We start from the raw sequence: 12244 nt of genomic DNA, 5'->3' as shown, positions 1-12244 counted from the left end.
ATGGCCCCAGAAGAGGTTTTTTTTTGCTAAATCTGTCTAAAAAGGTCAAATATCACTTGTTTTGCATCAATCTTGATACAGGGTACTTATTATATGTTGTACTTTGGATTCCTAAAGCTTTTAGTCTACTAACCCATCATCCAAGGTTAGTTTTCACTATAAGTACAAAATATTTTTTGGACGGACACTATAATTTACAGTTTTTTACCATGTTCAATCTGAATTTTCTTTAAAATAAAAAACATCTATATTGAATCTGACTTTTCTACATCCAACTCACAGGTTTATCATTACTTTGAGAAAAATGATTATTAATTTAACCCTTTTAGAAGAAGATATGGTCATTTGTTCTGGGAATGTCATTTTCGAGCCTGAAACCTGAAAACAGGCTCAGGGTTTAACAGGTTAACACTGTCCCCTGCATCTCTGGGGTGCTGCATCTGAGCATTTCGTTTTTAATGTTGTCTGGGCCACAAGCTTTCCTTGGCCGGAGAGATTGTGTCTGTGTGGTCAATTCTTCCAAAGTAATTGGGAAATCAAGGAGGTTTTGGTTGTCTTTAATAGTAACTTTCTTCTAATGTTTGGAGTTTCTCTTTTGTAATACATTGATTTGAATTGATTAGATTTATTGGTATGTCTTTGTACAAACTTTCAAAATGTTCTCTCCAGATGTCACCGTTTTGGATGGGTAATGCTTGTGGTTGTTTTGTGTTGAAGTTGTTCCACAGATCCCAGAATTGATTTTGATCAATGGCTTTCTCAATATCCTCAAGTTTCATGTGGGTATAATTTAGTTTTTTGTTCCTTATTGTACATTTATATTTATTTAAAACGTCATTGTATCTAATGCGTAAGGCTGGGTTGTTTGGTTGCCGATGTTTTTCATTTGCTATTTTTCTCAGGTATTTTCTGATGGTCTTGCATTCCTGGTCAAACCATTTGTCAGCGTTTTGCCTTTTAACAGGCTTCCGCTTTTGTTTGATTAGGTCAGCTTTAATAGCTGCCTTGTGAAATATCATATTGATATAATCAATGGCCATGTTTACACCATCTTTGGTAGGAACATATTGATTTTGGTCAAATAGTGACATGTCATTCATCAGATCAGGTGAGTTCAAGGCCAAGGTGAATTTGTCTCCACTGTCTGGGGCCCATCTGTAAGTAGGATTTAATGTATACAGCTTACTGGGTTCCCTTGTTGTGTCACTCATTGGACCTGAGAGTTTAAAGAACACATTGATTTGGTTGTGGTCTGAAAAGGGGGATTGCTGTCTGACAGTGAATGCACTGATAGTGGAGGGGTCCATGTCAGTGATTGCATAGTCTACTACACTAGACCCTAGAGCTGAGGAGTATGTGAATCTCCCTAAAGAGTCCCCTCTGAACCTCCCGTTCACTATGTACAGGCCTAAGGCCCGACAGAGATGCACTATCTCTTTGCCATTCTGATTGATTTCAGAGTCGAGGCTGTTCCGATGGCTGACGGTTGGTGTGGTAAACAGGGGGGGGTTCACCAAATACATGGTGGCTGCCCTGTGGGTCTATGACATCAGGTTCAATTCCTGTTCGTCCGTTCAGATCTCCAGTTAGAAGCACATTTCCCTGGGCCTGAAAATAGGCTATTTCTGAATGGAGAGTTTCAAAAATGTCTTCTTCAAAATAAGGAGAATCTACTGGGGGTATATAAATAGCACACACGTATAGATTCCTGTCAGTTATGCCCAGGGTTTGATCTAACCTTAGCCAAATGTGTGATTTACCTTGTTTTACTACTGAGATCTGACGGCAAAGATCTCCTTTATACCACACCAAGATCCCCCCTGATGTTCTGCCCTTGCGTATATTTTTTGATTTTATAGAGGGCACCATGACTTCATTATAACCTGGAGGACAGTGAGTGAGCAGATCATTTTTACACCATGTTTCTGTTAATATAATTAGATCAACATCTTTGATAGATTCTAAGAACTCTGGATTCTCACTCTTAACCTCAAAGGTTGAGGAGTGGAGTCCCTGAATATTCCAACAGCTTATATGAAAAGGACGCATCTTTTTTTCAAAAACAAACAATCAAAATGAACCTGTACAGTGAGACAAATATATAAAAAAACAAACAAAAAACAACTTTTTTCACTAATATTACTATTGTACTGATTACTACGATAACATATAAATGTAATGTCTTAGCTGGACAGAAGTCGGGTGCACAGGGTGTGCAGCATCATCCGGATGTCTCCCAGTTCAGAGGTAGCAGGGGGAGGGAGGGTGGCAGCAGGCTGGGCTACAACTGCAGCATAGCTCCGCTGCTGTAGGCGGGGAGGGAGACGAGGAGCAGCTGTTGCTGCATATCTCTGCTGCTGATGTTGTGCAGGGGGTGAGCTGGGTGAAAGTAGCCTCCTCTGGGTGTGTTGGGGGCGTAGGGAGTGGGAGGTCCAGGCTGAGCTGTTGTGTCTCCTCACAGCAGGGGTGGTGATCCTGGGGTGGTGATGGGGAGGAAGCGGTCTGGGAGGGTCTATAGGGCCTCTAGAGGAGGGGGTGGGAGGGGTGTGTCCCAGGGCTGCATCTTTGAGGGTCTTTGCAAATATCCCCACCCTCTCTCTGTGTAGGTGGAGTCCATCATAGAGGTCCCAGGGGCCAATGGTTGAGTGGAGGGCCAGGTGGACATTTGGTAAGGTGGCACATCCTTTTCTGATCTCCATATTAATGTCATGGATGACATGAGGAGGGGTGTCTGTCCTAGGCAGCAGGGTGGAGACCACAATGCGGGTGTCGGGGAATTCCTTACTGGCCTGCTCCGCCATTTTCCTCACTGCCTCAGCAGTGTCCCTACGGAAGGTGTGCAGGTCATTTGTTCCCGTGTGGATCACCAGGTACTGAGGGCTCCTGAGGGTCTCCTTTTTCAACAGCTTCATGGCCTGGCCTGTGGTGCTGCAGTGTTTAGACAGCACCTTTTTATCAGGAAAAAGCTTTCTTGGGTCCAGGAACTTCCCGTTTGAGTCAGCCAGCAAGACCACTTGTGGGTCTTGTTCTTCAGGCTGAGTAGAGGGAGGCTGGGATGCGCAGAGCTGGCTGTGGGCAGCTGGCTGTGTGGGTGTATCAGGAGGGGCCAGGGTGTTGTTGGGCTGGGTGCTGAGCTCTCTCTCTCATATCATGCTGTGTTCCATCTTTCCTTTTTCTTCCTTATACACACCAACACACACAAACTTTGTTTTCTCCTTAATTTCTATTATGCCTCTTCTCTATCCTCTCTATCATGTTAGAACCAATCCCTCCACTAATCAGAAGAGGTCGGGCCAACACACACACACACACACACACACACACACACACACACACACACACACACACACACACACACACACACACACACACACACACACACACACACACACACACACACACACACACACACACACACACACACACACACACACACACACACACACACACACACACACACACACACACACACACACACACACACACACACACACACACACACACACACACACACACACACACACACACACACACACACACACCACACACACACACACACACACACACACACACACACACACACACACACACACACACACACACACACACACACACACACACACACACACACACACACACACACACACACACACACACACACACACTAGTGTTGTCACGATACCAACATTTTGGATACCAAGTCAAGAATTGCGATTCCGATTATTTTTCGATACTTTTCTTAAAAAAAGGGAAACAGTCTTAAATGTAATTATTGTGCTTTATTTCACACCAGAACCATAACACAAACGTTTAAACAATGAGAACAATAAATAAAATAAATGACTAGAATTTGTATTAAATACAATTAAGCATCATCTATAAACAACTTTTTTGTTTTTCGCTTCTGGCATCTTTTTTGTCAACAAGCCGAGGCACAGCGGCTGTTGCACTCCCACTTGCAGCCATGCTTCTCACTTTCTCACATGCTCTGGCAGCTAGCGCGTGCATGAGAGAGGGAAGGCACTTCGGCCCATTCCCAAACCGCCCCCTACACCCTACCCCTACACCTACCCCTCCGTTTGCGCGTTCACGCGGAGGGTCCGCCATATTGAGGGCTGTTCCAAACCAACGAGTGTGGAGCGGTGTGGAGGGGGAGTGGGCTATCAAGCCCTCAAACAGCGAGTCTGCATCATGGATGTATAATAAGAACTGGATACAGCGTGGGAGGCGGGGCCTCATTCATTCCTATAAGAGTTGCTCAATGGCGCATGATGATAAAATGGCCCAACTTTTGAGAGAGTGAAACGTCACAGATTACCCGGCATGCCTGAGAAGTACCCGTATGTGCGCTCATAGCGCATGCGCAACTTTAACCAAAATGCTCGTTCACATCAAGCACGTCAATTTGCGTACACGTAACAGCACCGTGCGTTCATGACAGCATGGTAATGGATTGTTATTATGATGGATTTGATATTAACGAGGCGGCAGTTAGCAGCTAGCGGCTAGCTAGTAATTATGCTAATGTGAACATCAATCGTTATGTACTTATATTACGCTGTAACAGGATCTAGTGATATCCAACAGAGCTTCATTTAGCATGAAAGAGTTATTGCACCGTATATATATATATATACACGGTGCAATAAGCTTCTTAGTGAAATAATAAGCTACAGGGACGTTAATCTAACGTCGGTAATATTAACTTTATTTAATACAACATTTACGGTACAAGATTTAATCATACAGCCCATGTAATATAATATTTTACAAATGATGAATTACAGCAAACATGTACGATATATCCATTATTACAGCTCCGTGGGATGGCAGTAAGGCGATGTGGGTCCGTTCTTATTGTGCATCCATGGGTAAAGGTACAACTCATGTAGTGCTGAACACGTAACATGAACGTGCCGGGCGGCGCGGTCCCGTGGGTTAGATGCACGTTCATAATGCAGAGGGAAATAACTCTCAGAATAACGTTATTAGCACATTATTACAACTTGAGGAACGAATGTTTTTAATAAGGGCTATACAAGTGTTCATACTGGGTAGTTTATTTAGTTTAAAAAAAATTATCCAACGATTTACAGACCACTCTTTCCCCATGTAAGTCAATGGGAAAAAGTGTTTCCGGGCCTGGCAACCAAACGGAAGTGTAGTACCGCCGTTTGGCCAGCACGAATATTTTCATCTGAGTCCGGCGCACTTCCTGGGGTATTGGTTGAGACCGGTTGTCACTGTCACTACCCGATCCGTCCCCCTGCCCGATCGGTACTGCGCATGTGCGAGATGGTCCGCCATATTGGACAAGTCCGGACGGCAACCCAAGATGGACACTTGACACAGTGGCTTTTAGCAAAGCTCAAAAAGAAAAACCGAGAGAGATGAGTTATTGTTATTACAACGTGACTTCACTATTATTTAACAACTCTTTTTATTGGGTTCTTTTATTTGGGGTTAAGTACATTGTCAGAATAAGTGAGGAATTAATTTAACTTCTGTTATACAGCCATATGCCATACATTTTTGCATACATTCACAGTAAATATTTATTCAGTATGATAGCTGTCTAACAGAAGTTAAATCCATTTCTCACTTATTCTGACAATGTACTTAACCCCACATGTGGTATTGGGCTTTGGGAAGCAATGATCAAAGTGTTTCACTAAAAAGCAAATCAATAATTGAGAAAATAATATAGATTCATTATTAATGTAATAATGGTAGGTTGCAGCCCTCAACTATACTTCCTGTGTCTTATTAGGCCTCATTGGACTCACCTACAGATCAAAAGAGAACAGGCAGGTATTTTTAAAGTAACTCTAAATCTGCTGTGCTAAGAAGCATTCGATAAAGGTGCCAGTGAGTCAAGACCATGGTCAAGACTGAACAAAGCCTTCTTATCTGCAGAAGTCCTCGGAATGGGATTTACAGGCGATCAGAAAGAAATAAGGAGGGATGAGATGCGATGGAAATAATCGCCTCGGAATGGTTTACAGCCCAGGAAAAGGCTCCCTGGGCTCTGCTGAAACTGAGAGATTGATACTCTGAGGATTCACAGCCGATGCTGTAAATATATGAGCCCAACTGAGAGTCTGCAAGCTGTATCTGTCATGCCATCAAGAGCCGTATGAATGTATGCCATTTTCATATGCTTCCCTATCACTGAGATAAAGTATGAAAGTCATGCCCAACTCCATGATTCGGTGATCGCAGTATCACATCTCATTATACTAAAGATTGATTTATTCCCATGGCTTCCTACACTGTGTGTGTCTTTCAAGCTTGGTACATAAATCATGGGAGGGATAATAAACCTGGAGTAAAATGGTCTCATATTATAGTGCTTACACAGATACAGCGCAGACACACTTCTCCTTGTGTTCTTTTATTGCCTTTTGTCGTCACAGCGGTGTAGGTATAATGGAGTGAGGCTCACTGAGTCGTGGGAAAGCATGCTGCTCCCAAACAGCATATGGTGGCTCTGTTACAGTACTTGTAAGTGGTCTATCTTGAGATGAAGTGTTTGAAGCGTTACCACTTCCCTACTTACTTTAACAGGTAAGACATGGATCCCCCTGTATATCAGTGGTGAAACGTGAAAACCCCTGATTATTATATCTACAGTGTTCCTAAAAACAACATATCAAATATTCTAGCTGCACACTGCTAAAAACTCCCAAAAAAGTGTCCCCATCTGTTTCCCTGAAAGACTGCCACTAACAAACTAAAATGAGAGGCTGCCCCGCTGTGCCTGCTCAGCACAGTCCAGGTGGTGCATATATCCTCACAGCAATGTATGTGTCTCTCTCTTTCTGCAAACAATGTATACACCTTCAGCACTAAGAATACGAACAAGAGTGGTCTTTGAAGAGACGCAGAGACAAGAAAAGACAAACAAACCATCAGTCTCGCTGTCCTGCCTCTCTGTCACACACTGCCTGCACTCCCAGAACAAACAACACTGCTTAAAACACCAGGCCTCATCTCCACGGCTGAGCTCCTCTGGCTTCACGGAGCTGCATCCTGTCAAGCGTAAAAAAGATGAACCCTGGCTCCTATGCTACAACTTCTCAAAGTAGTTACAGTGTTGTTAAATCCTTTAGGTCAGGAGTGTAATGCTCGAGTCAATTTGTCGTCCAGTTAAATTGATGTAGACTACTTTTGGAGTGTCCGAAAAAAAGGACACTTCATGTCTCCAGATTTCATTAACATCAAATGTGAAGCAAGGCAGTTTTGGCAAAGTTTGAACTATTTAGGTTTAAATACAGCACATCCATGATTCATATCAGCCGGACTCAAAGTGTATGACTATAGGAATCTAATGAGTGTGTGCAGCTTCTACCAATCTTCTAATAATGACTCCCATGAGAAGCTTCTTTTCTCTCATCATTCACTCTGTCCAGTGAGGAATGACCATGTCTGAGGCTTAAAGACTCACTTTTTTATAAAATGCCACAACCATCACCTAACCATTCTAGTCAATCACACAATTCAACTTTTTACACCCTGAAATGGATTGTAATTTTGGACAAAGACCGACTTTACATGGTTAATAAATAACAATCTAAATGTTTTCAGCTGAGCAAAACAGGGGCATTTTTGGGTTATGACAGCCAGCCAAGAAATTAAAACAAAACTATCTCCAACTTTTTTCCACAGAGTGCCTCCAGCATTTAAATATTGACTTAACTTCTTGCTAATAAGCCTGAGGTCTTTCTTCAGTTTATATAATGGTATTTGTCCTGAGAAGCACATGACTCCTAATCATCGCAATACAGATCCCAATACAAAATAAGTTGTAGAACTTTCTGCAAAACTTTCTTTTTGCAGGCCAGTGCATCTCTCAGTGTGAACAGATTTGGTAATGACCATCAGTTGTCAAAGTTGCCTGTCCCTTTTTCTAAGTAGAGCCTAAAGTGGTCTTATGACAGTCACAGGAGGGACGATATAGTTTTGTTTACCATCTGAGTGCACACCAATGGAGGCGTCTCAGCGGGGGGCATTCTGCTTTCCAGGCTGGAAGCACTTGCTACAGTAAACATCCTCTCTTCTGCTTCACCCTGGGATGAGCAGACACACAAATCCCTGTGTCCATGCGATGGGGCGAGTCGAGAAAAAGGGTAGTGACGTACATTCTTTTTTTTGCAGACCAATATGATGAGAAGAAATAGAGCAAAGAAGAGAATAGAGCGACTAAAGAGAAGTGCGTTCAGACATTAGGTTCAAGGGCTAATATTCAGAGTTTCCTTCCAGCAGGTGGCCTACTCAGGGACTTTTATCAAGCACCATTTTTAACCAATAATATTCCAGACCTAGAGGAATCAATCTCGTCCTGTGGCCACTTCAAAGAGGTCAAGTTTTGAATATACTGTAATACCTACTTTTTACATTCATTAATGACCAACAAATATAAAGTTATATGGAGGCCTAAGTCGTTGATGTTTAAAATAAGCTCTTTCAATTGCACACGCTGAGCCTTTAAGATCCATAACACCATGCCTCCTTACTTTTATCAGATAAAAACAGCAGCTTCTTCTTTGTTAATACCTTTCCCTTACAGCTTTTTATTAAACTGCACTCTCTCCAGTACACATTATTAATGTATCACTAACCTGTGGTAAATAAAAAAGTAACTGTCATGAATATCAACCTTTTACATTATAAATCTCACTCATTTATCCCTATGTGTGTTTTTGTGCACATACTTCCCTACAACTTCCCTACTTGATGCAACAGAGCAGTCATCACTCAGGAAGCCAATACTGGTTGAGTGTCGTCTGAGGCCAGAAGGGAACCCGGAAGCCCTGGCTCACAACAGCCATAAGCGACTGCAACAGAAAGAAAGCCTTCTGTGTGTACGTGCTATCCACTTGTTGATCTATTCTCTGGTTATATCTCATTATATTTTGTCAAGTGATGTTGCAACTCCTATGACATGCATTTAAAAGTGTATGCAAGTATAAGACAGGAATGATTAAGTCCCTGCACTCCACATGACAGACGGGGAATGCAGACAAACCTCATGAAGTGCTGGATTGTAGGGCAGGTGAGTCAAGAGGAGACTTTGCAGCCGGTGTGTAATCAGTAACTACATTGCATGCACACACACAACTACCACTATAGGTCAACAATAGTAAAATGTAGAAACTAAGAGGCAAAGTGGCGACACAACCCCTTTGTCTGTTTACTGCACGGAAATGGGACATGCCCTTTGACCCACAGTCAATCACCCGACGTGTTCTATTAAACATTTGTGTTACCAATATAGTCTGTGATATGTATACTACTTACAAATCCTACAAAACCCTCTTGACATATTCCCATTGTGCTGTTGGGCTGGCTCCACAGGACACAGGATTTGTCTGTCTTTGAGTGAAATAAACAGTTTGGGTATTATCTGGGGGGGTTCCATGTGGGAAGAATGCATATACGTAATCCTACCTGAAGATAATGACATCTCTTTATTGCTGGGGTAGCTCTCAGTGGGGCCCTGGGACACAAATATCCGGACTATCTTCATTCATTCTTCATTCTCTGTATGACTTCTCCAAGTAGCCTACTCATGAGTGCACTACACAGAGCAGACAACTCAAGTCAATTGAATTATATTTTGCCCAGAAAACCATCAGCACTCCTTAGCTGTGAAACTGGCTGCAGGTTTGCTGCGTGTCAATTCGTTTGTGATGATTTGATTTAAAATGCCTTAAGGCCCTTTGATGTTGGTTTTATTGTGCTGTATAGGGCACATTCACAGACAAATGTGCTGTTAATAAAATAATCACAAAGCAATTGAAACACAGTGGTTTAACTTGGGGGCCCATGAATGCATGCTTTGGTCAGAGAGAAAGGTGGCTATTATTCACTTTGTTGAAAACATTGCAGCTATATTTCCAATTGTAAATAGGCTATGTTAGAAAGAGATAAGTTGTCTATGAACTATTTCCTCAATGGCATACGGGAATCAAGCATTCTTTCCACTGAGATGATTGGAATTAAGACACAACTAAGACACTACTAATAACAACACAAAGCAGTAACATCAGCAGCATACTATATCACCCAGTGCATTCCCCGTCCTCACCTTGAACTCCACTGACAGCTGAGGTGTGTACTCCAGGGTCCACAAGCCTCGGACCAGCGTCGCCAGCTGCTCGGTCACCTCTCCCCTGGCGGGAAGCAGCTCCTCGCCCCTCTCGTCCCCGTTCACCCTCCTCTGGTACAAATCCGACTTGTACTGCTCCAGCCCGAGGTACTCGGCCAGCAGGTCCGTGTTGTTGAGGCACTGAACCACGGCGTTCATGAAACAGGTGTTTCCATGGTTCTTCAGCCCCAGCACACCGGGGGTCTTGTCGCCGAAGCACCACGACAGCCTGTCTTTCACCGAGCCGTGAGTGGAGGAGGACACCGTGGAACTCTTCTTCACGGTTCCCTCCCTGGAGGTCTGCCCACTGTCGTCTCTGAAACCCCCAGAAGCGGTTCGCCCGAACCCGCCGTCGTCGTCCTCCGCGTCCGGCGTTTCCGCGTCGCCAAAGTGCGCAAAAGTGCCCAAAGTTTTAAGAATCCTTCCCATGAAATTCCCAAAAGATCGCAGCGATTTCCTCCTAGCAAATCTTCCGGTTTTATATTTCTTCTCCTTTCGCTTTGTCGTCTTGGGTTTTATAGCTTTTCTTACCTTGTTTTCCTTGCGGGTATCCATGGCTCTAGTGCTTAGAAGGACAGAGAATGAAACAGATTGTGGAGTCGCACCTGTCTGCAAGCCGGTCTGTCTACCCCTCCTCCTCTTCCTCTTCTCTCCTCAAACCTTACCGCTGAGGTGGCTCACACTCGGTGCCCATAAAGCACATGGTCACTGATATTAATCCCCTGACAACCCGGTAATTCCAAATACGAGGTGTTCATCAGCCTGCGCGTGTTTGTAGGTGACGCTCTCTCTCCAGGAACAACAGAGATGAGACTTGTTCCTCCCTGCACTCAGCAGGTTCTCACACACTTCCTCATCTCAGCGCAGGATCGTACGCTGGCAGTCTTGGACTCTCTCTCCCCACCACTATTCCTCCCTCCCTCCTGTCCTGTCAATGGGGTTTAACAATGAACATGTTTCTATTTGGAGAATCACGTCTAATGCCCGCCCCTTAAAATGTCCTGAAATACACTTATCAATAGAAAATGTTCAAACAATGAGCAGGAAATCATTTTTCGTACAGCTTCACATTGTTCCTGGAATGGCAAAAAGTATAAAACTCAACATGTCTTGATTGTTGCACAAGGAACAAGGAAGTTGATTTATTGAATTATGATGTTATGCACTGTAGCCTTAAACTGCCCCCTGTAGGAGCAATTACAACATCACCTGGTTTAACCTCTTCAGAGGGTTTGAAGAAATCTTTGACATTAGTTGAATGGAATGCACTAAAGGTGCCCCTATAAGCACAGACATGTAAATAACACTCAGTTCTTAATAAGAACAAGAGCCACAGATTCATAGAGATATATTTGTAGTTTTTTGGTCACTTGTGTGTCTTTGTAGACTTTGTTGTCTGTTCTTGTATGTATTTGGGTAATTCTACAGATCTTTGTGGCAGTTTTGCATCTACAGTATTGTGGTTGTTTTGTGTCTCTTTGTGGTTCTTTTTGGTCTGTTTTGTGTGTCCTTGTGGTTGCTTTGTCTCTTGCTGTGGTCATTGTATGTCTCTGTGGTAGTTTTGCATGTCTTTGTGGTCATTTTAAAGGTCCCATGTCATGGCCATTTCTACTGATCATAATTCCATTGTTGAGGTCTACTAGAATAGATTTACATTGTTCAATGTTCCAACATCACATTGGTTTCTCATACAGCATCTCTGTATAGTATGTGTATTCACTCTCTGTCCTAAACGGCTTGTTGGAACTCCTGGTTGTTTCCTGGTTGCTGCGTGGGGTCTGCGAGACAGCGAGACAGTACGTGGCGAACTGTGAGTGGAGATCAGCGGAGCCGCGGCTGAGAAAAGACAAGGCTGAGTGAGTGAGTGAGTGTGTGTGTGTGAGGAGCTCCGCGGATTGGTCCATTTGGACCTGGTTATCGTTACGTCACTATACTCAGGAAGAAAAAAATGGAAAAAGAAAAATCTCCAACGAGGCGTTCTGGGGCAGCATAGACAGGTCTTTTCTGTGTTAGTTATACTCGCTACAGGGTGTACTGTGAGGGTTTGTGACTTTGCAGAGACTCTGGCACATAATCAGTAACTGCACAAGGCTG

The 12244-nt window shown here is 43.4% G+C and overlaps 1 protein-coding gene across 1 annotated transcript in view; it reads right to left on the bottom strand.

The window, feature by feature from the left end:
- usp43a (ubiquitin specific peptidase 43a) overlaps positions 1 to 10705 on the bottom strand; it is a 116498-nt gene extending 105793 nt beyond the window's left edge. The window contains exon 1 of the mRNA XM_034203337.1: positions 10091 to 10705. Within this exon, the coding sequence (XP_034059228.1) occupies positions 10091 to 10705 (615 nt within the window). The remainder of the gene's footprint in view (positions 1 to 10090) is intronic.
- Between the last annotated feature and the right edge of the window lie 1539 nt (positions 10706 to 12244).

Source organism: Gymnodraco acuticeps, unplaced genomic scaffold (genome assembly GCF_902827175.1).
Source record: "Gymnodraco acuticeps unplaced genomic scaffold, fGymAcu1.1, whole genome shotgun sequence".
In the NCBI taxonomy this organism is placed as follows: domain Eukaryota; kingdom Metazoa; phylum Chordata; class Actinopteri; order Perciformes; family Bathydraconidae; genus Gymnodraco; species Gymnodraco acuticeps.
This window is presented reverse-complemented; position numbering and strand designations above follow the sequence as displayed.